The 27836-nt window shown below is 35.7% G+C and overlaps 2 protein-coding genes and 1 pseudogene across 3 annotated transcripts; 1 reads left to right on the plus strand and 2 right to left on the minus strand.

The window, feature by feature from the left end:
* Window positions 1–2171: 2171 nt before the first annotated feature.
* LOC120159401 lies at window positions 2172–13424 on the minus strand (annotated as a pseudogene).
* A 1918-nt stretch (window positions 13425–15342) lies between these two features.
* On the plus strand, window positions 15343–19878 carry LOC120159555 (signal recognition particle 54 kDa protein 2-like). 2 transcript variants are annotated; one of them, XM_039170128.1, is made up of 9 exons: window positions 15343–15689; window positions 16182–16281; window positions 16429–16582; window positions 17203–17353; window positions 17445–17593; window positions 17720–17820; window positions 18186–18343; window positions 19375–19489; window positions 19590–19878. In XM_039170128.1, exons 1-9 carry the CDS (start codon window positions 15459–15461, stop codon window positions 19646–19648), a joined length of 1218 nt encoding a protein of 405 aa, XP_039026059.1. In that variant the 5' UTR covers window positions 15343–15458; the 3' UTR covers window positions 19649–19878. The 2 variants fall into 2 exon arrangements, 1 of the variants encoding a protein (XP_039026059.1); XR_005519361.1 differs by lacking the exons at window positions 19375–19489; window positions 19590–19878 and adding an exon at window positions 18750–18860 and having other exon boundaries at window positions 18186–18420.
* Window positions 19879–20126: 248 nt separating this feature from the next.
* LOC120159554 (PX domain-containing protein EREX) lies at window positions 20127–27181 on the minus strand. The gene is made up of 10 exons (XM_039170127.1): window positions 26880–27181; window positions 26107–26217; window positions 25261–25359; window positions 24944–25030; window positions 24550–24658; window positions 23661–24409; window positions 22107–22271; window positions 21780–22022; window positions 21314–21532; window positions 20127–20578 (listed from the first exon to the last, which is right to left on the minus strand). The coding sequence occupies exons 1-10, from the start codon at window positions 27126–27128 to the stop codon at window positions 20339–20341; spliced, it is 2271 nt and encodes a 756-aa protein (XP_039026058.1). The 5' UTR covers window positions 27129–27181; the 3' UTR covers window positions 20127–20338.
* Between the last annotated feature and the right edge of the window lie 655 nt (window positions 27182–27836).

Consider the following 27836-nt stretch of genomic DNA (forward strand, 5'->3'; position numbering starts at 1 on the left):
AAACGATTTGGGTCGGTTGTTGGGAATAGTGTTTTTATCCAAACATGGTCAAATATATACTAATAATTTGTATCTTTTTTAGAATTGTCTAAAGTAATTAAAAGATAGTATTTATTCGTAATATTTTTAATAAATTGATGGTGCACCACCCTATAAACACAAATCTATAACAAAAACATCATTCTTTTTATTATTAAAGTCACTTCATAGGTTCAATACTTTGTATTTTTAAGCATGATACTTATGGAAAAAAAATGCTGATTAGGTAAAATAGAAAAAGTATGCAGCGCCAGCGTATGGTACTGGTTCTCCTCCTGTCGTCAATGGTAAGGTGCTTCTCACCTTGACCGAGACAGGGTTCGAGAACCGGTACAGGAAGAAAATGGAACATGTTGATTGAGAAACTTCAAATAACAAAGGTATTCTAAAATACCTTTATTTTTATCTATTTTATTTTCAAGTGAAAATGCGAAAGAGTTTTGTGTCAGTCTTGGAATAATCCCAGTTAGAAACAAGCGAAATTGTATCAAGTCCTAGGTTAATTACTTAATGTAATGGCATCTATGCATATTTTGAACTTTTGGGGCTCTTGGGTTTTAACATATTAGAATTGGGTAAGGTTATTGCTCTCTTCTCGTCCTCAATGGTTAGGTGCTTATTGTCACCTCAGCCTTGACAAGGTTCGAGAGCCATGCCAGAACCAAAACCAGAGCTATGTTTATATCAAAAGAGGTATTCTAAAATACCTTTCATTTCTTCTACTTAAAGACGACAACAACATCAACAAAATTATATTCCCATATGTAATGGGGTAAGGGAAGGTAATGTAGTAGGCTGCCCCCAACGTCAGGTTAAGAGCAACTTCCGTAGAAGACCTCCGGCAGTCAGAAAATTAAAAATAAAGATAAAATGCAATGCATATATAAATAAATACATAGTTGAACAGTCTTCATATGTAGTCTTCATATGCGAATATGTAATGGGAAGTAATCCCAACAAATAATTCTCTGCGTAAAAATCTCTGCATATAGACAGAAACGTAAGACCCGCCTAAATTTAAAAAGAGGAAACATGAAGAGAAGATACACAGAAGTCAACGATAGCAAGCTACGAGAAGGAAATAAAGTCAAACGGGTTAAAACCTAAACTAAGACAACAGTACTCCGCTACCATAGTTCTAAGCCTTCATAAATTCCAATAATAGAAACGTATAAAAAGTAGAAATCATGAAAATTACTACAAAAACATTCAATAGTTAAATTATTTTACTCTAAATAATAGATCAGATTTAGAAATATATATATAAATATATATATATATATATATATATATGGCGGCTGGTATTTTCCTCAAATATAAACTAAAAAACAGTATTTATCAATATAGTCTCGGAACAACATTATTTTTTGAAATAGGCTTAGAATTTATGTAAAGATGAACTCGATTACGATTGAAACCAAATTCCTTACAATTTTTGAGGAAGAATCTCTTGTAGTTTGAACATGAAAGATGATCATAGTTTATAACTGAGCTATCATTACTTAAATTCAATCACAACAAGAACTAAATTTCTCACATTACATTAAAATTAGTACACTTATAATAGATAAATATAATAGATAAAAATAATATCATTCTCCTTAAAGATCTTGAATTCGAACAGTAGGATGTATATATGTTATCAATAGTTTAAAAAAATTATAATTAAATGCTATCTTATAATCAAAACAATAATTTTAACGGACACCATAATCGAATTACTTAAAAGTGACAACACCCCCAAAAAACTGGCCACCTTGTTAAAATAAAAAAAGTAGGCAAAGTGGGTTACTAGCTCTCCCCTTGTCCTCGGTGGTTAAGTGATCATCACTTCAACCTTGCAAAGGTTCGAGAGCTGGTAATGGAAAATACTGGAATCTTAATCTGAACTGGCAACCTTGTCGAACAATAGAAGGTATTCTAAAATACCCTTTTTTAGAAGAAAATGCCTTTATTTTAATTTGTGATGATAAATAAAAGTTAATTTAAATTTTATATTGAATTGTTTTATCTTTGTAACTATCAAAATAGGAAAGAGCAATCTCTCGTTGAAACAAAATCTTTATATTAATTCAATGTTGACTTGCAGATGAAGCCCATACGTCCTAATACAAATCTCTATTACCATACACTTTATTTTTGTAAACACAGATATTGGGCATACCTAGGTAAAAGTATCCTCCCGATCCCCTTCGGCAGTTTCACCTTCTTCCAAGATGCTGAACTCCAGGAAATGTGTCGGCCTATGCTCTTCATTGTAGTATTCTTTAGGTGTCCCAAGCTTCACCCCATATTTCATGCTTACCGTGTGCTTCACTCCCATGAAATTGTAATTCCATGGACCGTTGTCCGGAATCTGTCAAAACAAAAACCAACCACCATCAGAATTCACAAGTATGTCATCGTATAAAGCAAGTTCGACAACATTGGGATGAGCCTCTCTTACCATATAAAATCCGAGGAATCGATCACTTAGGAGCATCTGCACCTTCTCATAATGAGTTGGGAGGTAACCATGAGGGTTGCTTCCTGTATCTTTGTTAACCCGTCCCCATTCGTAACCACTCGGTGTAAGCTTGTACGCTGTTAAAGAGCATGAACCTGGAGTGAAACTGCATGTCAACATTATGCACTTCTCTCCATCCCACTGCTTGTTGTTCTCTAAAATCCGAGCATGGGATGTGACATCCTGTGGTTACAAATGCAATAATAAGAAAAATAAGTTTTATAGCATTCAATTTGAAGTGATGGACTACGACACACTCGAGTATTAGACTAAAGTGAACATCAGTAAATACACTAAACACAAACCTGTGGCGATAATTGAGGAAGCTCATTAGGCTGTGTGTGCAGCCAACCCAAAGGCTCTAGGTCATTCAAGAAATCGTGTTCTGGAAGAGCTGATGGAAGATTCACTTGCTGATGAGTACCCCATTGTGGCGGCATGGCAATGCATCGAATTTCCTTAACCTGGGGATTGTCGGGAGGGCTTATTCCATAAAAGTATCCAACAATTTGAGTCCGGAGATCTGCTATACAGATGAACTTCTTTAAAATGTTCTTTGGCATGATATAAGTGTACCCAGTTTCCTGCATAATTAAAATTTAATCAGATCAGCAGATAGATAAGCTCCAGAATCTAGATCAATCAATTCATCTCAAATAATTCTTATTTTTTGTTGGATAAAAAATATCACATAAGAGAGGATATATACCTTTATGTCCTCTGAGTTCACATATATATGATTGACTCGAAGATAAAGATTAGTAGCAGATATTGCTCTAACACGCCAATCCGTCTTGGACCCAAATGCTGCTTGCTCATAGGGACTTGTAGTGGTGACAATGAGCTCATCACCATGCACGTTTGTTGTCCTAGTTGTTACTGCTGTCAGCTGGCTTGCCTCCTTTGCCTGAAAGTACAAGTTCAAAAATAACAGCTCTTAAGTTAGTAAAGAGTTGTCTTTTGATTAAAATAAATAGAGGTTTAGGGATATAAAACTGAGCTAAATGGGCAACCATAAAAATTAAGACAAAAACAGAACAGAACCTGTTTCTCAATCTCTGCTATTTGCTGCCTCTGTTGTGAGGGTGGAGTAATCTCAGCTCCAAGGATAATATCACGAATCTCGGACTGTGTCAGGGCTGATGTGTTCACATTGTTCTTTTTGGCATAGTCAGAGAGTATGAGATCTCTTAAAGCAACTTCAACCTGCACCATGAAATCATCTTTTAATGTATTGCATTGCAGTGAAGGATGCACAATCCTAAAACTGAATGGAAAATACACTACGAGTAACAAAATGAGTACCTTCATCCATTGATCATCAGTTAGGGATGGCCATATATGGTGCGGCTCAGTAACAATTGTCTTGTCTGGTTTCAGTAACATCTTAGCCTTCTCATTGTTCACATGAAGTGCACGAAGGATCAGAATGAGTCGAGAGAATGCAGTGTATGATGAGATGCTCTTCAACCAGTCATCATAGATGTTGAACAAAACCATTTGTGGCTCTGTAGCCTTCAAAATTAGATCTCCAAATTTCTCAATTTTCAAACAAGCCTGGAATGGGAGTTGCAGCTCACTTCCTTTGATAACTATGTTAGGGAAATCGAGTAAGTGAACCTCCAAAGGATCAAGCATTCCCTTTCTGGTAACAATGATTTGCTTGGGTTGTTCTTCAACAGGCAAAGATCGCACAAGAGCAGCAACTTCTTCAGCAGTTTTCCACTTGGCAAGCTGACCAAGACGCTTTTGACCTGCCCAAACACTAGTGTGAATTACCTGCAAGAAAGTAATGTTATCCAGTTGAGATCTTCACCGTGGACGAGCTAGCTCATAAATGAAACTATATGAATAAAACAAACCTTTAGGAACAACTGTCCGGTCCGCGGATTGAATATAAAGATGGCACCATTAATAGGTTTTGTTGTGAGATTCCCTTCAAATGTTGTGTATTGTCACACGATACACATTTGTGTCATCAACAAACCAAATGATTTGGTTGCTGAAGATCTCGCCATAGTTTTGGGACGACAGATACGGCTCAGTAGGTTCAGAAGAATACAACTGCAAACCTTTTCTTATCCTCTCCCTTAAGACATAAAGCTGGATTTGACTGTTAAGGATATAAAATAATTAGTACAACACTTAAGATTTATACCTACATTAGATATATAAAAAGTCTATCAAGCACGAATTGACCTATATTAAATCAGTAATGACCACATTACCTTCATGATCTTATTCATTGCCTGAGCAAGAAGAGGCTTTGATCCCGGGAACCAGTTACCAAAAGCAGAATGCAAATTGTAAGCAAGGTCAAGGCCAATCATCACCCCTACGTAATCACGATAGAAATGATCAGATCATGCCAGAGGAGCTAAGTCATATAACAGAGTAGGCAAAAGGGGGAGGAAAGTTTTACCAGTGGGAGATGGATAAATGGACATGTTGTCTGTTGTATAATCCATAAATTTGGCACGAGTATATCGCTCAATATCATGCGAATCATAATCTCCCCAACGGAGCTGTACATCTATCCAATATTTATTGCTTGCCTTTTGATCAAACATGTCCTTGGACTCTGCCACAAGACTAGGCTTTGACATAGGCCACCTATGAGCTGCAAAGAGAAGAATATCTGCACAAGAGCTGTTCATCTTGTAACTCTTCCTAGGATGGATTGTCTCCTTCTGGACAGTTTCAATTTCTAAAGCGTCCAATTCCTGATCTAAGACTTGGCACAGATCCATAACCACACTTTCATGAACTTTTTGCCACAGATGAGCACGGAAAATCTGAATCAAAGATATTTTCAGGGTTGGAATCTTCCCGTGCATGAAAATTCCAGTTAGGTCTAGTTGCACTTGAAAACCCACATAAACATTAGCCCGGTTGATTGTAGGTGACCACCAGAGAGTAAACCTACGGTTTGGAATCTGATTTAGACCAGATCTCTGAGCGTTAGTGAGCTTCTTGTACTTCATTGACTCCTCAAATCCAGAAGCCTTTTCCCAAAATAGACCCTCCCAAGTTGGAAAGCTGTAATTTCAGGAATAAAAGAAACATAAATAAGATCACAACAATCCAAATAAAATTACAAAGCGCAGAAATCATATAAGTGATGTATGAATTATATAACTAAAAACAAATACTTACTATGTTCCTTTAAACAAGGTATGTTCTAGAATTCCCTCAACACCTCCCAGAGCTTGGATGACATCAGTTCGATAGTTATTCAAGTTCCACAATTTGCCATCATGCCTTTGGTGAGTCCACCAGAATGGATTCTGCTTCAAAACTTGGTACTGCTTAAAGTCTGTGCGCACTCTCCATCCTTTGTCATATGCTAATGTGTGCCTATCTTTCTGAAACAACGTATTTATACGTGGTATTCCCCTATCCCATGAATCCTATTAATAAATCCAGGAAAATATCATCAGAATACAATTTCCTTATGGAAGATAAATCATATAATTAAAAATGACATTGAATAAATAAATTGTTAGAACAAAAAATAATTTTTTTGATAAAAGTTGGAGGCCTCATTAAAAACCTCCCTCATGGTAGTCTCTTTCCTGAAGGAAAAAGAATGTAACACGTGTAAAATACCAAATGTAAATAGCATTGTGAACAATAAATGCAACAGCTTCAGAAAATGAAAAAGGAAACTCACTTCCAAATCCTCAAGAGTTAGGCGCCTATTTTGTGCCTGTGCTTCCTGCCTCTTCAGGGCATACTCTGCCCAAACACGCTGTGAGTCTATGAACTCACTCTCCCATGGCTGTTTAAACGTCAGCAAGATGATCAAACAATCAACCAAGATCTGGGAAAGGAAAACAAAAAGAAAAGAGTGCAATTGATTTGTACCTGAATGTACCGATAAAGATTAGGAATCAGTTGGTCTTCTTCATGACTCATACCACTCCTAAAGTGAGTTACACCAACATCAGTCTGCTGACTGTATCGGAGATCACTCTGTGGAATCAATATGTGACCCATTGATAACATACCAAGTCCTCCAATCTCTTTGGGAGTGTAAAAATGACAGGAGGGAATCTGAGGCGTCATATATTCATTAAGAAAATTCTTGTAACAGCAAAAAGATGAGTGTGTTAAAAGAGAAATGTAGGTTAAAAAAATAATCATACCGACTAGGCATTTTTGAATTCAGTCCAATCTTGATACGAGTTTGAATTTTGTTTTCACACTTAACAAGTAGATCTAGAAGCTCTTGTGTATGTACAGTTGCTTCACGGAAGTAAGTCATAAGACCTATTCAGCAGAAAAGGAAAAAGAGGAATAAATTCAATAATATCATAGATCAAACAGTAAATTCAGAATTAATATGATCAAATAAATACCTATTAAGGCAGTATTCCATTTGTTGACTATCTTTGTGAATGTTGTTGACCCAGAAGACATAAGAATCTGCCTAGCACGATTCTCAAATACCTTCATGTGCTCATCATCAACACGTAAGAAAGCTACTGCAGTTCTCTCTTTCGTTTGTTCATTCTGCAGATTCCAGACCCCATCCCTTGTATTACTAAATGCTTCTTGAGTCATTCTTATTTTTGGAAGTATCCGAACTTCAAAACCACACCTAGACATCAGAGATAAACCATATCAGTCGAACTGTTTATGGAAGGAACACTCATAACCAAAATGGAGAGGCAAGTACACAGGAACTAACTTAGCAGGGCAGAAGAAAGAACTAATCAGAAACCTCACATATAAACTGGAATATAAAGCTCATCAAACATATAACACAATCATATCAAAATTCACGATCGAAGTTAACAAAATATATTTTGCCACTAGGCAATTTTATGCCAATGATCAAAAGATTCAAAACCAGTCCATCGATGGACTTCTATTGTCTAGCTTAATGCTCCAGATGAGCAATGCACATTATCATGAATTCCTCATAGTGATAGGTCAAATTAACAAAACTCAGATACAGAAATAAAATGAATTCCAAAACATTTTCAATCAGGCACAAATCAACAGCATACCTTCCTCCAAATAATTTTAGCACAGATTGCAGCAAGCAGCTAATAAAAAGTCAAATAAAGAGATAGGATAAAAACATACATGCTAAAAAGCAGGTTCGGGTTATCCTTGCTGTAAACAGAAACAAAGCTGTTCTCCCATTCCAAAGTCGTGATGCTTCTAGGCAGACGATTCTTCATGTCCCAAAAGACACTTCTCCCAAGATTAACTAAAATGAAAAAAAGAAAGAGAAATTAGAACTGAAATCTCATCTTCTGAATTAATTTTGTCCTAAATTTTCCACATCATTAAGATTTTCCATACCATCGTGTTTCATAAGCCTCATTCTCGCATCTCTTGGCCAGCATTTTTATTGTTACATCCAACCATGTTTTCATTGTTCAGATCAGGGTGCTCAGTAAGATATCGCTGGATAAGGTCCCTCGCTTCTTCATGTGTGAATCTGAACAATATGTGCACCCTATCAATGTACCTAGAGTACAGACGAATTGGATGCCGGATTTCAACCTTCATGTCCCAGTATGTGATAAATTCATTTGGCATCTGGGGTGGCCCAGCAATCTCACTAGCACGAGTCAATCCAAGAAGCAAGAGATCCAGAACAAGTCCATAGTACTGGACAACAAAAGAAGCAAACTGAAGACCTCGTATAAGACCATACGAATTTGTGTGGCTCATATCTTTGTAAGACAAGACCACATTGTTCTTTGCGGTAACATAATCAGCAATGTTGTGATCAAGAACCAAACGTAGAAGCCTACAAAATACACAGAAATATTATAGATTCCAACACAGTCAATACTGAGAATAGCAAAAGATTTCCAAAAAAAACACACCTGTTTAACATTGTCAAGTCAATCTTGTCAAAGAACTTCTCAAATTTCGTTTGAAGCATTAGCACACACTGCCCTTCACTTGTGTCCCATATCCCTTGCAAATTATTTATACCTTGACACCATTTGTAAACTAGTAGTGGAGGTGGCTCTGAATCTGCAGGCTTAATCCAATTAGGGAACAGATGGCGCTTGTCTCCTTCATACCAGAGGTACTGGTCAAGATAAGCATCTGTAATCTTCTCGAGAGGCTCAATTTCATAGACGGGAATCAAATAACTGTACAAATCCATGAACTCTATACCAACCTGAAAAAAAACCATATAAATTTAGGTTCAAATCTAGATATCTAATATGAAGTTCAGAAGCAACATAGAAATCACTTTCAGCCACCAACTCACTTCTTTAAAGGCACGCTGGGTAAGTAAATGACGCTTGATCCTAGATAAGGCCTCATGAGGATTATCATAAGCCTGTTCAATTAGACCCAATTCTTCTCTTTGTAGTTGGTTTAATCTTACGGCCACACTGTAAGACTCCTTCAACCTCTCCAGAGCAAGGATAAGTAACTTCGTATCATGCTTGTAAGACAAGGGAGGAAACGGAATGGGAGAGAATTTTCTGGACTCCAACCAATGCACAGTTGTAGTATAAATTGCAACTGCTTCTTCTGGAGTGACATATGGTCCATCTTTCAAATAGTTGTGCTGTCGTTCTTGCTCGGCTTTCAGCCAGAGTCGTGTCAATCTGCCCAAGATTTTCCTGCAAACTGTTTTATCAACAGTTGCACCCCTTCTGATACGTTCACGATTGTAATGAGCAACATTTGTCCACCAGTCAGCTTTTGACTTGACATATCTAAGGATCATATTCTCAATGGGAACTGGCAAACCCGGAACCTATAGAACAGAACATTGAGACAACAAGAACACGTAAAAAATAAAGGAAACAAATTATGTCAGGACATCACCTTCCATGGAATGTTTGCCTTCCAACAGCGCCATGCCTCACTTAGATGCTGCAATATTGTTCTAGCTTTATTTTGCTTAATGCCCTCTGTAGTTCAATCAGGAACATAATAGAATAAGAAACTGTCAACTACAAAATAGATGTCATAACAAATAAATACTATTGAAAATCACCTGGCATGGCATCAAGTACATCATGCATAACAGCAGCTCGAAGTTCCAGATCAAAGTGGCTCTCAACACGTTGCTTGGTAACGGTCTTAGCTACTCCTTTCGAATGACGCCCTTCAAATTGACGAGCAAGCAGATTTCCTAACCACCTTTCGAGAAGAGGAACAATGCCACGGAGGAAAAACAGCCATACCCTCCACATTGGTGCCCAAAATCCACATCCAGGTCCCTTCCCCACAGGCCCAGTATTGAAGCGGTAGTAAATCAAATGCTTCAAGTCTTTGCACATCCTAATCTGTCTCATGAGCCGGTACTTGTAACGATACATCCCAGTCAACTGACCAACATGGGAAAATGTATACTGCAGACCATCAGCCAATTGGAAAGCATCAACATTGCCAAGTCGAAACTGGACATTAGCATCAACTACAAGCTTTGTTAAACGCAGGATCTCACGACAAAGATGAAAAGCATTGCCAAAACGAGACTTCTTGCGCTCTTTTGTAGTGAGAGTCTTCACAGGCTTCAAGTTGAAGTTATAATCCAAGTGAAGATAGTTCAAATTTTTCCTATGTATCAACAGGTTTAGCATGTTGTATCCTTGCTTACAAACTTGAAGACCTGCTTCAACCCAATCAAGCTCAGTCGTCTGGAAAAACTTAGTTGCCTGGAGAGACCGAAACAAGTGCTTTTTCTTTTGAGCCTTAGGAGGTCTGTGATGCAGCTCATTCAGCACAAAGCATTTCAATAGTTTCTGATAACTAACCCGCACTTTAACAGGGTACGATGGAGGACAGTGCTCTTTGTACCACTCTGAGACGAGTGGTATATCTTCAGCACGTCGCATCCGACCAGATCTCATGTTAAAAGGGCGCGGGGCAAATAAAAGAGATCCCAGCTGCAGTGGTATCAGTGTAAAGTTGTGTGTCGTTCAGCAAAGGTTCCACCCCTTCTGGCAAGAAAAAATCATCATCGTCGTCGTCATCATAGATTTTCTTCTCACGCCGCTCCTTGTTTGTGGTAGTTATGGGGTGTATCAAAGGATCATAGTAGAATGCCGGTAAATCAGGGTCCTCTGTTTTAATGTACATAACCATGGGAGTGTGATATACACAAAGCTTTACTTTCCTGGGCCTATTGTTAATTTGTTATAAAGGTGAGGAAAAGCAATTCTGTACTCTGTCCTAAGAGGTGACCGGATAATTAGTTTGTTTATGTCGTTAAATTCATTCCAGTCCTCGTCCCCTTTCTCCATATCACGGTATAGAGGTTCAAACTTAGGACCACCTACAAATATGAACAATTAGTCGAGAAAGCATTCAAGTAGCATAAAAATAGAGCAAATGAAACCACCATACATCATAATTTATCAATCTTAAAGAAAACTGATATCCCAGACACAACATGGCATAAAGACAGTATCAGATTAGTTTCCATTCCTATCTTGTGCCCTACCCAAATCCCACCCAACTAGAAACAAATAAAAAAATGTGATTCAAATGCCAAAAAATATTATAGGACCAACAAATGCAAGCAATACGCAAGTAAAAAAAACTTCAAAATACAGCTTCACCAAATATAGTTGCAATATGAATATCAATCAAAAGTAATGACTCCACAAGAGAGTATCAACCGAACTTACAAAATTCAAATCATTCATGAATGTAGGAAAATAGAAGTTTAGAGTATTACAAAAGGCAGGAGACTAACCAGGTATGCACATATTCAATGCTTTAGCTGTGAAGAATGACTCCATGTCAAACAAGTAGAAGTAATTACGGTCAATCAAATCAGAAAGCAACTGTCCAGCAAGCCGGTGCAGAGTTGCCATAATTGGAAGGGAGAGATGCCATTTCCTGTAACTTGGACCGTTGATAAGCTTTGTTTTTACAAGAGGCTTATGGTCATAAAACCAAGCATGTACAGCAGAATCTTCCTCTTCATCTAGCTCCAGTTGAATTGGCTCTAGAGGATCAACGTCTAATAAATTATCAGCATAGTCTAATGGAGGTTCCTCATCATCAAATGGTGGAAACCTCATTCTCTTGAAATGACGACGATCTCTTTTCTCTCTCCGCATCATGATCCACATCGTACCCCACTGTAGAAATAAAAATAATTCAATCAATAACCACAACAATGTACTACTTCCATGTATAATTGAACTGAGAGACAACTTGATTGGGTGTCAATTTGTTGTATGAAGGGAAGGAATTAAGTATACCTGTGCTAAATAAATTGGTTCAACAACCCATGGTATTTCATTCACAAATGTGATCGCTCCTGTGATATGGTATAAGACCTTCACATCACGAACCTGTTCCCAAGGCATTGGCATATTCTCAAGAAGCTTATAAACTGCATGTGGGATGAATTTAAGGGCCCCTAGATACACACGTTTATCATGGCGATATTTTTTTGAAGACATGTCCCCATGGTCTCTGTCAACAGACAACAAAATTAACCATTATTACATCATGCATATCTTGCAATGAAAGTTCAAATTACTGGATCCAATGCGTAAACCAGGAACCATCCTAAAAGACTAAAACCACAAGAAAGGGAAAACGATTATACCATCAGATAAAGATTAGCATAAAAAGAACACAAGTGGCCATATTAACTCAACCAAGAGAGTGCCATTCCCTCAAATAAAAGATTAAAGAAGTGTAAATAATATCATTAAGGATAAACTGGTGGGAATTAAATTGTTCAAAAATAAAAGAAAAATATTAAGCTGAACAGCTCTCACATCTTGAGGAGAAACAGGCATCAAAGCAAAACATGAATATAGAACAGGAGCCACTAGCCCACTGCTAGTGGGCATGCTATGCACCAATCCAACAACAAGAACAAGTGAAAAAACCACCAACATTTTATCAGTTTTCCTACTATGCGAACCACTATATTGTATATCGATCATATTGTAGCATAGCACCCTATTTAAGCCCATCCCTACGTAAACTCAATAAGCAGCCATCCTTTGGGAATTTCCACACGTCATCATTTGTTTTCCTCCCCTCTCAAAATGTCACATGCAAGCTTCCTAGGATAAGGTTTTCTCTAGTCTTAAAGTAACATAAGAGGTGGAACCAAAAATCACTTCAAAACATAGCAGAAACAAGAATCTAAGCGAAGCTTTCTCGCAAAGCTGATTAAACCTAAAAACACTCTATATCCTTAAAAATAAAGGAAAATAACATGAGAATTAAAAAAGAAAAAAAAAATGAATGAAAGCTATCTGAACCGACCTAACCAGCTTAGCAAACCACTCGAAACAAAAGACAACGCCATGTTAACCGACCTAATCAGGTTAACAATATTTAATCTCAAAAACACTAAAATAAAAAAAACGCCAGAAAAAAAACCAAACGCATAGAAAATCTCAACTCTGACCTCAAAAGTGCTAAAAATTTGAAATAACAAAGCTCTGACCTGATAATCTTCCGTACGTGCTCAGGAGGCATGTCCTCCTTCTGCGTCTCGACAAAACCGAACTTCCTTTTATCTCCATATCTCTTAGAGTTCAGCTGCATCCATTTCCGAGCCTTCTCCTCTAGCTTCGCCTCAGCGTCCTCTGGCGTCGCCTGCGGAGCCAGCACAGTGTACGAAGGCTGAGCAGCTGGAGGCGGCGGGATGGTGGATCCACCGGTTCCCGGTGGCGCAATTTGAGCGCCGGTGTTGCTGTTGCTCCACATGGCAACGGTTGGTGCAGAAACTCCAACCCCAGCCTAAAGAGAGAAATCAAAGAGTGTCTCCGACTTCGTTTGGTGAAATGAATTTTTGAAATTAGGGTTTTTGAGGGGAATTGAGTTTCCCACGTCCTCTCTCTTTTCTTCTTTTCCTCCTCCCTCTATGCGAAGAGTGAGAATTGTCGAGTATAATGTTGTAAATCGGTTGGTTTTATTAGGGATATACAAAAGTCGGCATCTCTCACGTGATGTACTGTGACTCTGTGAGCCATTCTGGATATGAAAGGCCCATGTTTGTTTGTCCTAATGCCCTTTCGACGGTCTGATGTCCGATTCCGCCCAATCCGAGTTTTCCGGCCGGCTAATTTATGTACTTAACTTCAAATTTCATCAAAGTATTGACAGGTTCCTCTATTAGATATTAGTGCAAGTATAAATATAAGGGGAAAAGTACATAAATGGTCTCTTACTATAAGTTATTAATTTATTGAGTTTTTCAGCTATTAAAAGTTATAAATGATCTCTCAACTATAAAGAGTTATTTTGTTGAGTTTCTCGACTATTAAAAGTTACGGAATGATCAATTTATTATTCATTATGTTCTAAACTCGTCATTTTCTGCTAAAAGAATAATGGTCGTATGAGTTTAAGGTTAAGATGCGAACTGAGATATAATTAGAATTTTTTAACGAAAAAAAATGAGTTTGTAACATAATGAATAATCAGATGATCATTTTGTAAGTTTTAATAGTCAAGTGACTCAACAAAGTAACTTTCTATAGTTGGGGGACTTTTTTATAACTTTTAATAGTCGAGAGACTCAATAAAGTAATATCATATAGTTGATGGACTATTTATATACTTTACCCTAAATATAATTACAAATTAAACATAATCAATACATTAAAAACTATACTAATTAAAAAATCAAATTAGAATATGTCCCACTCTTAATTAAAAAAAATAACACAAATACACACACGATGTGATAGAATGAAAAATTAGAGCAAAGGGGGCCGTTATTGTTGGTAAGCTATCACTTAACCATCTTTTCACTCTTATTTTGATTATTAAAGTTTATTTTTTTAATTTAATTACTTAACTTTTAAATTACTCCTAGTTTAATCACTCAAACTTTCAAATTTAATTTTTTTTTATTTTAATTGTATATTAATAACATAATAATAAAAAAGTCATATCAAAAAAATTATTAATAAAATAAATTAGAGTGGTTAAAACAATAATATTTTGAAAGTTGAGTATTTAAATTGAACATTTTTAGACTTTAGTGACCAAAATAGGATTGATACGATAATTGAAAGATGAATGAAGTAATTTATCCATAAAAATGCCACTTACAATAGTCCGTTAAATTTTTAATCGCGGGTATTAAAATAAAATTTAAACTAAATATTAGATATAATTTTTAAACAAAATAAAATTTATGTATCAAAATAAAACACAAAAATAATAATTTAAATATTAAATATGTAGTTTATCCATAAATTTTTTACGAGTTAATTTTATCATATTCATTCAATGTTCTACTAGACTAACATAGTTTAGACTTCTACCTTTTCTCCAATAAATAGGTGAATAAATGAATATAGTGAAGACATTTATTATTTTCTAAGAATTCATTATTGATTGAGATTTCTGAAAGTAATAAATTGAGGGTCTGTTTGTTTAGTTCTGAATGGAAAATTCAGCGTTGAATGTTAAACCGTTCAGCATTCAACGCCTTTGTTTCGTACCTCTGAATGATTCAGTGTTGACTGATTCAACAAAACAGTACTGAATGATTCAATATCAAATTACATCCTGAATGATTCAGAGTCAATATCAAACAACATGTCCTATTCAGAGCTAATTCATATAGAACCTTTAAATCATTCAACATTTGAATCATTTAACGTTTAATCATTATGAGATAAATAAACAACCGAGTATATTTCCTTCATGATATAGTTTCTTCTAATCGATGATAATAATCAAAGCTGTTGTAGTCGATTTTTTATATAAAAAAAACAATTTCAACAATTTGTTTTTCGACTAAAGGTGATACGATACTGACTACGTCCCGTATCCAAAAGAAATTACTACTAATTTTTATCCTCTCCAGTTGGTCTTTACTTGGTATCAGATTTCTCAAAAATTAAGAAGGAAAAAACCCTAAATCTTCAAAACTCTCAGGAACAGAAATCTCTTTGATTTTCTCTGCAAAGGTTTAGCGAAAATGGTGTTAGCACAGCTAGGAGGGAGCATCTCCCGGGCTATTCAGCAGACGAGCAATGCTACGATAATCGACGAGAAGGTTTTAAACGAATGCCTCAACGAAATCACCAGAGCTCTTCTTCAATCCGATGTTCAATTCAAGCTAGTCCGTGATATGCAAACTAATACTAAGAAGATCGTCAATCTCGATGATCTAGCAGCTGGTCATAACAAACGAAAAATCATCCAACAGGTTTGTTTCATTTTTCGAAACAATTTATGCCTTTTTAGTTTTATTGGAATTCATAATTTCGGTGAAGTTGAACTAGGAGTGAGGGTTTTATATTTAATTTATTGGATAGAATCTTACAAGTAAATATGTTAATTATGTGATGATTTTGAGAATTTTCTCTTCCTCCATTATTTCCCGATCTTATGATATTTTTTAATTCAATGCTAACACTAATGATTAATGGGATTTTTTGAAGTTCTGATTTTGTATTGGTCCGCCTTTAATCCAACATGTTGATAACATTTGATTTAATGGCTCTTTGCTGGTATTTTATTTTATCTTTTATGTGAACACTTCACATAATTGGTAAACTTTTGATCCAACATTCAGAAAAGAAAATGGTTTGCTACATGCTTTGGTTGTTCTAAACTTCATGTAATTGGTAAACTTTTTATCCAACACTTCACAAAAGAAAATGGGTTGCTAAAAAGGGGCTGCTTTTCTTTTCTATAGGCAATTTTTAATGAGCTTTGTAAGATGCTGGATCCTGGGAAGCCATCTTTCACACCGAAAAAAGGGAAAACCGGTGTTGTGATGTTTGTTGTTTTACAAGGTAAGCTTTGTTAACGTCTTCATGCAGTTTGAATTATGGTACAATTGTTTGCACATTGTTGTGAAACTCTAACTATGTTCCAAATGTGTTGCTAAGACTATGGAATACCTGAATTCTGCTGTTGATTTCTCATTGTTAAAAACTCAGGGTCCGGAAAAACAACCACATGTACAAAATATGCCTATTACCATCAGAAAAAAGGTTGGAAACCAGCTCTAGTCTGCGCTTATACATTCAGAGCTGGTGCTTTTGATCAGTTGAAGCAGAATGCCACTAAAGCTAAGATTCCATTTTATGGAAGGTACTTTCTTCTTTTCCATTCATCATTGTGGCCAATGATTTAAATTGCAGCTTTGGATGTATTTTGGGTAGCTTCACATTTACAGTAGTTACTGGAATAATGAATGCTATTGTGGTCAGTAGTAAATATAAGCAAGGGATATCCATTGTGTTGTGGCTGCTACTATTAGCTACATATTAAAATTTAGAATCTGGATTTAATTGTTTGTTTTACATAAAGTTTGTTTTGATTTGAAGTTTTTCAATTCTTAGAATGGGGATATTTTAAAGCTGACCCTATTTCCATATGTAATGGGGATATGAAAGGAATAATGTGGACTCTAGGTTATTTTCAACAATGTTATGACGCGTGTACCTAATTACTGTAAGGTTTTTCAAATGCATAAAAGGGCATAAGAGGGAAGCATGAAAATACATACATTGAGTATATGTAATACATGTCTACACGCTTTCTCTATGTATTTCATGCTCTTGATGCTTTCCACCCTATTATACTCTCATGACTGATTTTTATTTAATATCTGGAATATATGCTTTTGATTTGTGGTCTTAATTCCATCTGTGGGTTTTAAGTTTAACTGCAGAGAATGTCTTTAATGGTGTTTTCTGCTATTCATGCAGCTACATGGAGTCGGATCCTGTGAAAATTGCTGCGGAAGGTGTTGAAAGATTTAAGAAAGAAAATTGTGATCTTATAATTGTTGATACCAGTGGGCGCCATAAACAGGAGGCTGCCCTATTTGAGGAAATGCATCAAGTCTCTGAAGCAACGGTATTGTTCAGATTTCAGATGTTCATTTTATTTCAGGATAAGTAATGCTAATATCCCCTTTAATTATTTTTACTTTTGTTGTATGTTCCTGAAACCAGATCTTGTTATTTTTGTTATGGATAGTAGTATAGGTCAAGCTGCCTTTGATCAAGCTCAAGCATTTAAACAAAGTGTTGCTGTTGGTGCTGTAATTGTCACAAAAATGGATGGTCATGCAAAGGGTGGTGGTGCTCTCAGTGCGTAAGTGTAATGATTGTTCTTGCCTTTATTTTGTATGTCTACTCAAGATAGTATTTGCATTTCTATCATTAGGTTGAGTTCTCATGATATGCTTGCTTGGTTTTTCTCTTCTGTGGCTTCTACCAGGGTTGCTGCAACTAAGAGTCCTGTCATATTTATAGGAACGGGAGAGCACATGGATGAGTTTGAAGTGTTTGATGTTAAACCATTTGTAAGCCGCCTTTTAGGTATACATCTCCTTTTCCTGTTATGTATTCTTCTCTGTAATGATTGTTCTTGCCTTTATTTTGTATGTCTACTCAAGATAGTATTTGCATTTCTATCATTAGGTTGAGTTCTCATGATATGCTTGCTTGGTTTTTCTCTTCTGTGGCTTCTACCAGGGTTGCTGCAACTAAGAGTCCTGTCATATTTATAGGAACGGGAGAGCACATGGATGAGTTTGAAGTGTTTGATGTTAAACCATTTGTAAGCCGCCTTTTAGGTATACATCTCCTTTTCCTGTTATGTATTCTTCTCAACACATAAATTATGTATTCCAAAATGGTAATGATTGTTGAAACATTGTCATGGTGATTATGATTCTGATTAGGCATGGGTGACTGGTCTGGATTCATGGACAAAATTCATGAAGTTGTTCCCATGGATCAACAACCTGAGCTTCTCCAAAAACTTTCAGAAGGGAACTTTACTCTAAGGATTATGTATGAGCAATTTCAGAACATACTCAAAATGGGTCCAATTGGGCAGGTTATCCTTAACTGCACTCTTTGATGTTTGTCTTCATTCTGCTGCATTTTCGTTTTAGCAATGTTGGAAGTTGGGTTATTCTTCCATGTTTCGTTTTCAAATGTTGATGTGTTTGAATGTTCAGTTTGGTGGTTTGCTCCTGTCTTTAGAATTTAGGAGATATATTGATTTTTTTTTTCATTCTGCAAACTTTTAATTTTTGTGCATGTTTGAGGTCACACATTTTTACAATTGTTGCTATTTGCAGTAAATCATTAATAGAAGTAATTAGCAGATTATAATAAGTTTTTTAAAAAGTCTAAAAGCAGCCCTATTGCTTGATCCGTGACACACTGTCTAAACTTTAAGCTGATAAATATTTTGTGGATAAGAAATAGATATTAAATCTTTGGTATTAGGGGATAAAATTCTTGTAGTATAATCATAATAAATAAGCTTGGGAAGCAAAAGCTGCTCACTCCAACATAAAAATATGTCAAAGAGGTGGAAACCCCTTCAAAGTTCCCGGATCTTAGTTTAATTTCTGTGCACTTGTTAATTCCAACGAGCTAAATGAGAGGTGCCTTGGAAAATTTGGCATGCCTGTTCCATTGTATTGAGAAAATATCAATCTTTTTTCAGTGAAATCCCTGCTTTTTCCCTATCCTGGAAATACTCTCTGCATTTTATTGCTTGATGTATTTACGAAGTTCAATTCAAAACTAAAGTTGTAATCCTAACTTTCAAGGTTACATTCAAGATTCTTATAAAAAAAAAAGGTTACATTCAAGATCACGCGCTCATTACCATGCATTTCCTTTGCTTGAATTACTAGTTTGTTTCAAATAGTAATATTAGATGGTCGTAGTGTGATGTTTAAGCGAATGTTGATTTACTTCCCATTGACCCCGTCAAATGCCTGTGATCTTCTAAATTCCATTTTTTGTCACTTACCTTTCCTCGCTCTCTATCTCTCTTTTCCTTTTTTCTATGAAGTGTATTATTTAATTTGCATGGAAACTTTATGCTAATACTTTGGTTGCTTTCTGCAGGTTTTCTCTATGCTTCCAGGATTTAGTGCTGAACTTATGCCTAAAGGTCGTGAAAAAGAAAGCCAAGCAAAAATCAAGCGCCACATGACCGTGATGGATTCAATGACAAATGAAGGTAAGTGAATTTTCTGCTCTATTCAATTTCTGCAGACATGTAATATTGCTCCAGAACGGCAATTTAATAGGATTATGAGATTTTGTGTTACATGTTCCTGAGTTGGATAGTTCAAACCCAAAGCTGATGAATGAATCAAGGATGATGCGGATAGCGTGAGGATCCGGTCATCATATTCGAGAGGTAATGGAAATGGAGGAGTACAAACGGCTTGCAAAGATATGGAGCAAGATGAAGGGGCTTAAAATTCCAAAGAAGGGTGAAATGAGTGCCTTGTCTCGCAACATGAATGCTCAGCACATGAGCAAGGTCCTCCCTCCACAGATGCTAAAGCAAATTGGCGGTATGGGTGGCTTGCAGAACTTGATGAAGCAGATGGGTTCTAGCAAAGACACGTTGGGGGGGTATGTTTGGGGGTGGGGACTAGTAATTTTCCACATCACTCCATTGCTCCACAATTGACTGCTAATGCAGCATAGGGATTCCCCATGTAGAATATTCATGTTGTACAAACTGTGATTTTCAGCGAAGGCTATTTCATTTTGATTTTGATATATATTTCAACATTTAGAATTAACAGTAATTTTTTCCCTCTGGTATTCATTTAGATGAACAGATAATACAAAAAATGATTTTCTTTTCCATTGCATGTTTCTTATTGCTACTTACATAACATACAAATGGAGTCATCTCATACAAGAATAGATAATAAAATGTGTAGCTGTATGACAACTTGGCAGTATTAAAACAGCAATGAGGAGTATGTTCCATGAATTCAGAATTAAATATCAATCCACTATTTGTTATCACCTACTGTTTTATCTTTACAAGAATTTGCTCAGAACAGTTTTACTCAGAGGTCTCTTCCTCTTCCTCTTCCTCTTCTCCATCATCATTGGTCTTCACGTATGTGCTGAGAGCACATCGTACTACCGAGTTCACCTTCTTCCTTAATCTTGCATTATCAACAAACATATCTGTTAGCATCTTCCTCAACTCGTTGCCGATCCTTTCATCACCATCTTTCATTGTATGACTCTCTTCAGGTCTGGCTACTGAATTTTCTACATCTTGTGCAAGGAGCTGTGCCTGTCCATGCTCAAAGTAGTCAGCTCTGGAAAACTGTTTTATTACAACTAATTACAGGAAGCAATCACAGAAGAAAATGCACATCATCATGCAAACTAATTCATTAGGAAAACTGTAAGAGTAGATATTCTCGGTGCCAACTTAGCTGGTGAGAGCATTACACCAGATGGTAGATCAAAGAATTTCATTGTATCAGTTTTGTAAAGAGAAAAAGAAGATAGTGATTACACCACAAAAAATAAAGAGAAACATTACTATTTCTTATAGACACATTCCCATAGTTATGAAACATCATTCCACCACACCTTAGGAGCGGATCCAATTCAAAACAAGCCTTTTTTCTTATAGCATGAATGTTAAATGGCTCCTTTAAGCCCAAATAATTCCACGCCTATAACATGGAAATTCTCTTCTATTAAACTTTGGCTATATTCTATAAAGCAATAATTTACAACAAAATGGTGTAGCTACTGGTTTAATTGCTTCAAACTATATCAGGTGTACAAAAGATATATATATATATATATCACTACCTTAATACGGTAGACATGGATATAGACAAATGTGCAATCATAGACACATAATTCATGCCAGTTAGAAACAATCTTGTAGCTATCATAGCAGGCGGAAATTTCCAAAAGTCACTACAAATGCCCAAACTTTTTTGAGAGAAAGGGTTCCAAGAGTACTCAAATAGAAAGAGTTCATTATTCTGACTCTGGGTGTAAAGGATACCTCAGCAAGAAGGAGACCAATTCGATTATCAGATGTTGTCAAGAGATCTAGAGCATCAGATGGAGATGAAGTATCAACATTCAACTTATCCTCCTCCTCGCTGAGGAAGTTAACACTGCATTCTTGAAGCCTATCCCAAAGAATACTGCATTCGTGAAGCAGTTTATTGTTTGCAGCATTGGCATGCTTCATCTTTTGCTTTTCCTTCTGCATAACCCTCTGAAAAAAATAATTTAGTTTTAGCTAAAAATAAGGGTAACAAAAGAGAAAACAATCAATGACATCAAACATTGATGGAAGGAGCTTGATACATGATGCACAAATAATCCCTTGAAACCAATTGATTCAAGAGATTATACACATAAGAGTGGCTCCTTTCATGATAATTATAGAAAAAAATGAGCGGTAAAAAGGCAACAGAAATAGCATTAGTATAATTTTTGTGAAGGAAAAGATTGTGGATGACCTCCAATTCTAGTTTTTCTTTCATCACACGGCTAAGCTCTTTCTTCAATTCAGATTGAGAGCTTCGAAGAGATTTCACCTCCTTAACAAGGAGCTTTACATCTGCTTTCGATTTCACCTCTAACTCCTCATGATGGTTTTTTAAGTCTGCAAGCTGTTTTCTAGCAACATCCAAATCTTGCAGCAACATTTTGCTTTCTTTCATCATTGATAACTTTTCTGACAAAGCATGTGCCTTTTCATCCTGGAACGTTTTAATCCTTATTAAAGCTTTTCTTACTTGACTAGAACTATTATGATAAAAAATGTTAATAGCACAAGAAGAAACCTGTTCAGTCTTTAATTTCATTTCCATCTCCAAACACTGCTTCCGAAGTAACTCCATATCCCACTGCATTTGAGTGAATCTTTCTCTTTCAAGCAAAACAGCTTGTTGCATGTTTTCATCACAATTCTCTCTAGTAGTTTCAAGTTCCACTTCCAAATCCTTGACCTACAAAAGAAAATGAAATCAATTCAGTCATCTCATGTATATAATTTACCTTCCTCCAATATGCTAGACAATTCTCTTTCTAGCTACAGAAAGTACGAACCTAATCCAAGCAGAATGGTGGGGAAAAATCATGTATAAACCTAACTGGTTCAAGCTCAATGTCCACACAATTAATACCATTATCATATAACCGTAATCCAGAGCATCCCAGCTCACAAAGACACCGACGGTATAATGAAAGGTTTTCCATGTAATCATTTCAGTCATCAAAAGAAGATCACATGCCGATTAAACTGTATTATCAATTATCAATATATTGTCAGCCTACTTAAACAGTAAAATTAGTTAGTTTTCAAGCCTTCAAGACCCAAAACGATTCACAGGATTTCCCATAACATGCTTCAATGATAGGTCTGTGCAGTTTATTTTGTGAAATTTTTTTCTGTACCAGAAATATCCTACATTCTGTACAAGCAATGGTTAACTTGTGGAGGTTGACTCTATGCTAATAATAACATCCTAATTTAACTACCCAGTACCCATAAAATTGTTTACTGAATCAGCTGCTCTTGCATTCAAGGAATTATTTTTTAGACACTGCCAAATATCCACTATATCATGTTTTGGAACGGCACAAGAATGTTCTTTTTGGCATGCCTGTCCTTGCAAAAAAATAATATATATATAAATATATTAGTGGTTTTTGGCTACTAGGAAGTTGACTACTAGAATAAGTGATATTCTGCTTAAGGTAATCTAATGAGATTCTACACTTTTATCATTTCACACCACACATTCTCTCTCTCAAGAAAATTTTCAATATCAAACACGCAGTAGTTTGAAAGTGCGAACAAAAACCCAGAGTTCAAAAACATGAAGGATCATCCTAACAGGCAAAGTACCAAATAATGTCATTGTCACGATCATAAAAGCTAACAATCTGGCCCCTCTATTCCTTTCATATATTGTTTGGACTAACGTCATAGACTCAAGAAAAATTATTGAAGCATCTTGAGAAGGTAGGGATCAGATTCCCACATATTTAAACCGAGAAAATCCAAGTTCAATGCAATAAGAAGCCCTTTGAGGATTCCTAGTCTTCCTATATCATATGTCAGGCTTTGGCATCCAAAAGCAATCAAGTAAATATCATCAAGGGCTTTAAAGATTCTCAGGCAATCAAAGATCTACAAGCTAAAAAAAACTCTTAATCTTAGAGAATAGAAGATCAAAAAATTAACATGTCCGAATCAAGTCAAAATGCCAATATAAAAGCAAATATGCTATTGCTCGAGGAATGGAAGAGTAATACATATTTCTTCATCAACACAATCATGGAAATAGAAATCGCATTAAATGGGCTTTGACATTCTAACTAAATGAGAATACCTTTGTTGCGAGGAACTGCCTGACTGCACTTTCCTGATTGAACCTTGATATAAGATCTTCGACGTCTGTTTTTGTTGTAGCTAGTCTCCTCTGCAGCGTATTAAGAACCCTTTTTAACTTACGGTGCTCATCTGATAGAAAAAGGATAAGGAAATCTCTATGGAATTGTAAATCTGAGCTCAAAGAATCCAAGGCTCTACAAGCATCAGCATTTTCAGGCAAGTCATGTAACCCATCACCAGACAAATTAGCTATTCCCGAGTTTGATATGTCACTAGCTTGGACGGAACTTAAATCACTTCCAAGGCTTTCTGTTGAAAATCTTCGAACATGGCCATCCATTTTGCAATGCTCTAGTTCAGAAAAATGCTCTGCTCCATCTCCATGAAGAAATCTACCGTCAGCAGTATTTCCAGTTATTTTATCTCTTGGAATGTCGCTTTCTCCTCCCAAAAGCATTTTTTGCTTGGAGATCTTCTCTAGGTTTTCTAGAATAAAATTCCTGTTAAACATGCCATAATTCGTACTTCTCTCCAAGGGTTCAATCAAATTTGGTTCCAAAGTTACATGTTCCATGGAAGGACCAGCAGAATTGCCTTTTCCTCGCCTTGGGGTTCCAAGCTCAAATTTCTCAGAAGAAACATTATCAAGATCAGATGCATTATCAATATCTAAGTTGGGCTTGGTCAGAACTGAAGGAACCACACTACTGACAGAAGAAACTGCATCCGCTTGATCATCGTCAAATGCTGTAACAAGACAAATCATTTAGATCATGGAGCATAACTTAATGTGAACCTATAATCTAAATCCCAACTACACATACAGGCTGCAGTTAAAGGTGAAAAACATATTCATCCATTTACAAGAGGCATCAAGAAAAACTTACAAGACCTTGCAGCGGCTTCTAGCTCAAGAAATGTTGCCACTGAAACACTTCTGGAAATATCAATATCTGATAAAAGTTTTTCCATCCAGTCCTCCAAAGAACACCTTCTCTGCGATAAACTAACCATTTAGAGAATGTTCTTATTCCTAAAAATATATCTTAAAAACTAAGCTCATTTCAAGCATTATCAAAAGGATTGTTAAGGACTGAACAAAATTCAGCCATTCATAAACACAACCAATAATCCTACAATGTAAGTTACATTTTACCCGGATTGTTAAGTACTGAACCATGCATGCAGAGAAAACATGAGATAATTTTTTAGGTTGCATAACATAATTAATTTCTTCTCCTCTGTCTGCAAAGGAAAATAAACAAACATATTTTAGCTTACCTCCTCCAACAGTGTTCTGTTTTTCACCCTCAAAATTCTTTTTGGAGGAGCTGGAGGCAGATTTTTATTGGGAAATATCTTCTTAAGCTGTGAAACAGTTGGAAAATGAGAAATGCAATAAAAATAACCAAGCAAATGAATCAAAATATGGCAAACTTTTCCAGCTCAAAAAATAGACATATTTAACCCCAAAAGTAAAAGAGAAAAACATAACTGAGAAATTCTAAGGCATATGAGAACATAACAGCCAAAAAACATGAGATACAAAGAAGACAGTAAACATTCTCAGATGATAAAAATTATGTGCAGAAACTTACTTCAAATAGTAGCTTTAAGAAATCACTATATCTTCGTAATATTCCCCGGGTGGTAGTGACACCTTGTGGTGATTGAATGCCAACTTGAACCTTGTAAAACTGTCATCGATGAATGTTAGGTACAAAATAGTTAAAGCAATTAGTCCACAACTAGAATTTAACAACCACAAAAATAAGGAGAAAAATCACCCAAAAAACAGTAAAAAAGAATCTCTACAGGGAATACACACTAATAATAACATGCAAAAAGGGAAAAAAACATAAATATCACAATGTTTGCAATATAGATGACCAGGATGTTAAATCATATATGCATACCCACTATACCAAAGATTTTTCAACTATTTTTTTCCTTTCTTGTCATTTTACTTTTGATTGGTTCGGTTGGTTTTGGTGTGAAGCTTCTGCATTACAGATAGTACCATTAAGCAATTTATTATTTTAGTCTTACTGATTGATTATTAGAGATATAAGTTATCTTCAGAGTTCTAATTTAGGGCTATATTAATAGACTTCTGACACTAAAGATTTATCTAACCTAAATTTTCTAAGAGTTCCAACTTCTATCTTACTCGTTTATCATCCATAGTTCTATTGATTGCTCCTGTTTCCTGTCTCACCAGACCAGCCTGTCACAACTCCTAAAGTGGCTGCAGTATTACGACTAATTGCATAACTATTGGCTAGTGACCTATATTAGCCAACCCAACACCTTTTAATACGAGTCTGCATTCCTACATATATATTCCATAAGGCTCACAGCTAGATGAAAGAACAAACACATAGAAAATGAAAATTCTGATCTAATTACAATAGCTAAATACTTCTAAGAGAATTAAGTAGTACCACAACAGAATCTGAACCTCGGGATGTTGGAAGAAGAATCCAAGAAGGAATTCTAACGCAGTAACTCCACCCTGTCTGAGGGTTGTGAGGCCAAACAGTGTCCCGCCCATTCTACATTGAAACTCAAATTAAAGAATGTTATAGGTGAACATGAACCAAATTTCCAAAAAAAATGCTACAAATAAATAAAACTTCCCAGCTACCAATGTTAATGACATACTACATAGCAGCCAACTAGCCAGAACCTAATCAACGATACCAGTTCAATGAACTGGAAAAGATTCATTCAGCATAACATACAATGTTAAGAGTAAGCGAACAGAAAATCATTTTCTTAACCAGACACAATGGTAGTGTGATTCACTTCGTTCTTTGGAACTTGACAATTAACTGGAAAAAAAGAGCCTTATATGACAATCAGTAAAACAAACAAAAAATTACTCTAGCGCATCAACCTTCCATATTCATGAATCAAAGCATAAAAAATAGACATTCCAATAGCAAGCAGCTCCACTTGTTCTCAATTCTTATTTTCAAGTCAGATCAGCAATTAATTTAAAAAAGGGGGGAGGGGATAGCGACCCCCGTCAAAGGTAACCTCTTATACTGCTTCAACTTTGAACTTTTACCTTCTAAAGCATCCTCCAATTGCAAGAATATATGTTATTGAGCTCAAATTAATTCAAAATGAAATCCTTTTTTTAAAAAAAATTGCATTTTGAACATCAAAATTCACTTAAAACGAAAAGTGAAATCAAGAAAAGAGGAAATACCCATCTTCGAGGAGGTAAAGACCAGTCCATTCCCAAAGGTAACGGCGAGGTCCGATCATGGCGGTGCTTTGGTGGACTCTTACTTCTTTTATTTCCACCATCAGCAACATCGTCATCACCATGATCACTGCCATTAGAATCACTGTAACCTCCGATTAAGGAACCGAAAGATGATTGGTGGTCGATAATTGGATTATCAGAGAAGTTGGTGAAATCAAATAAAGACAGATCATGAGCGTATAGATTCATCGTTTTTGGATTGAGTTTCTAAAAATTGAACTATGATTCCAAAGCTTTATGTTCCCCTTTTGCTGCACTTCGTTTCAGGATTTGGAACAGATCGAATTTATGGATTTTTTATTATCATTAGTATTCATTTTCCAGTTTTATTTTCACTAGTTTGAAGTCTCAACTAATTGTCAAAAGCTGGCTTCCGGAGAGTTGAGTAACAGAAATGTTTAGGTTAAACTACAATATTAATCATTGAACTTTAGTTGTTGCCTTGTTTTAGTCATTGTCTTATAAAAGGTTTTATTATTGCACTAAAATTTTTCAAATTGATTTTTCAGTCACTGAATCTATATTATTTTAACACATTTAGACTTTAAGTTATATCCGCTATTCTTTTATAGAAAACTCTAATCTCGTCTTATCTTTGTTCATTGTTGGTCATCGTTCTAGATAAGATTGATATTAAAATATTATATTTATATTTTTTTTCCTAAAATCATTTTTTAAATAGATAAAATTTATCAAAAAATTCGACATTCTAATGCTCTGATCTCTTCTAATATTCGTTTGATGAGACTAGTTTGAGATATGCTATTTATCTTCTTGAAATATTATTTCTTATCGTTAGGATTTTTAGATGGACTCTTTTACTCCTCAAATCTAACAGTCCCCAAACTCTCCAAAAGAGAACTTTATGTTTAATTTCATAAAATTTAAAGAAATATT

Source organism: Hibiscus syriacus, unplaced genomic scaffold, assembly GCF_006381635.1.
Source record: "Hibiscus syriacus cultivar Baekdansim isolate YM2019G1 unplaced genomic scaffold, ASM638163v2 tig00111366_pilon, whole genome shotgun sequence".
NCBI classification, from domain to species: domain Eukaryota; kingdom Viridiplantae; phylum Streptophyta; class Magnoliopsida; order Malvales; family Malvaceae; genus Hibiscus; species Hibiscus syriacus.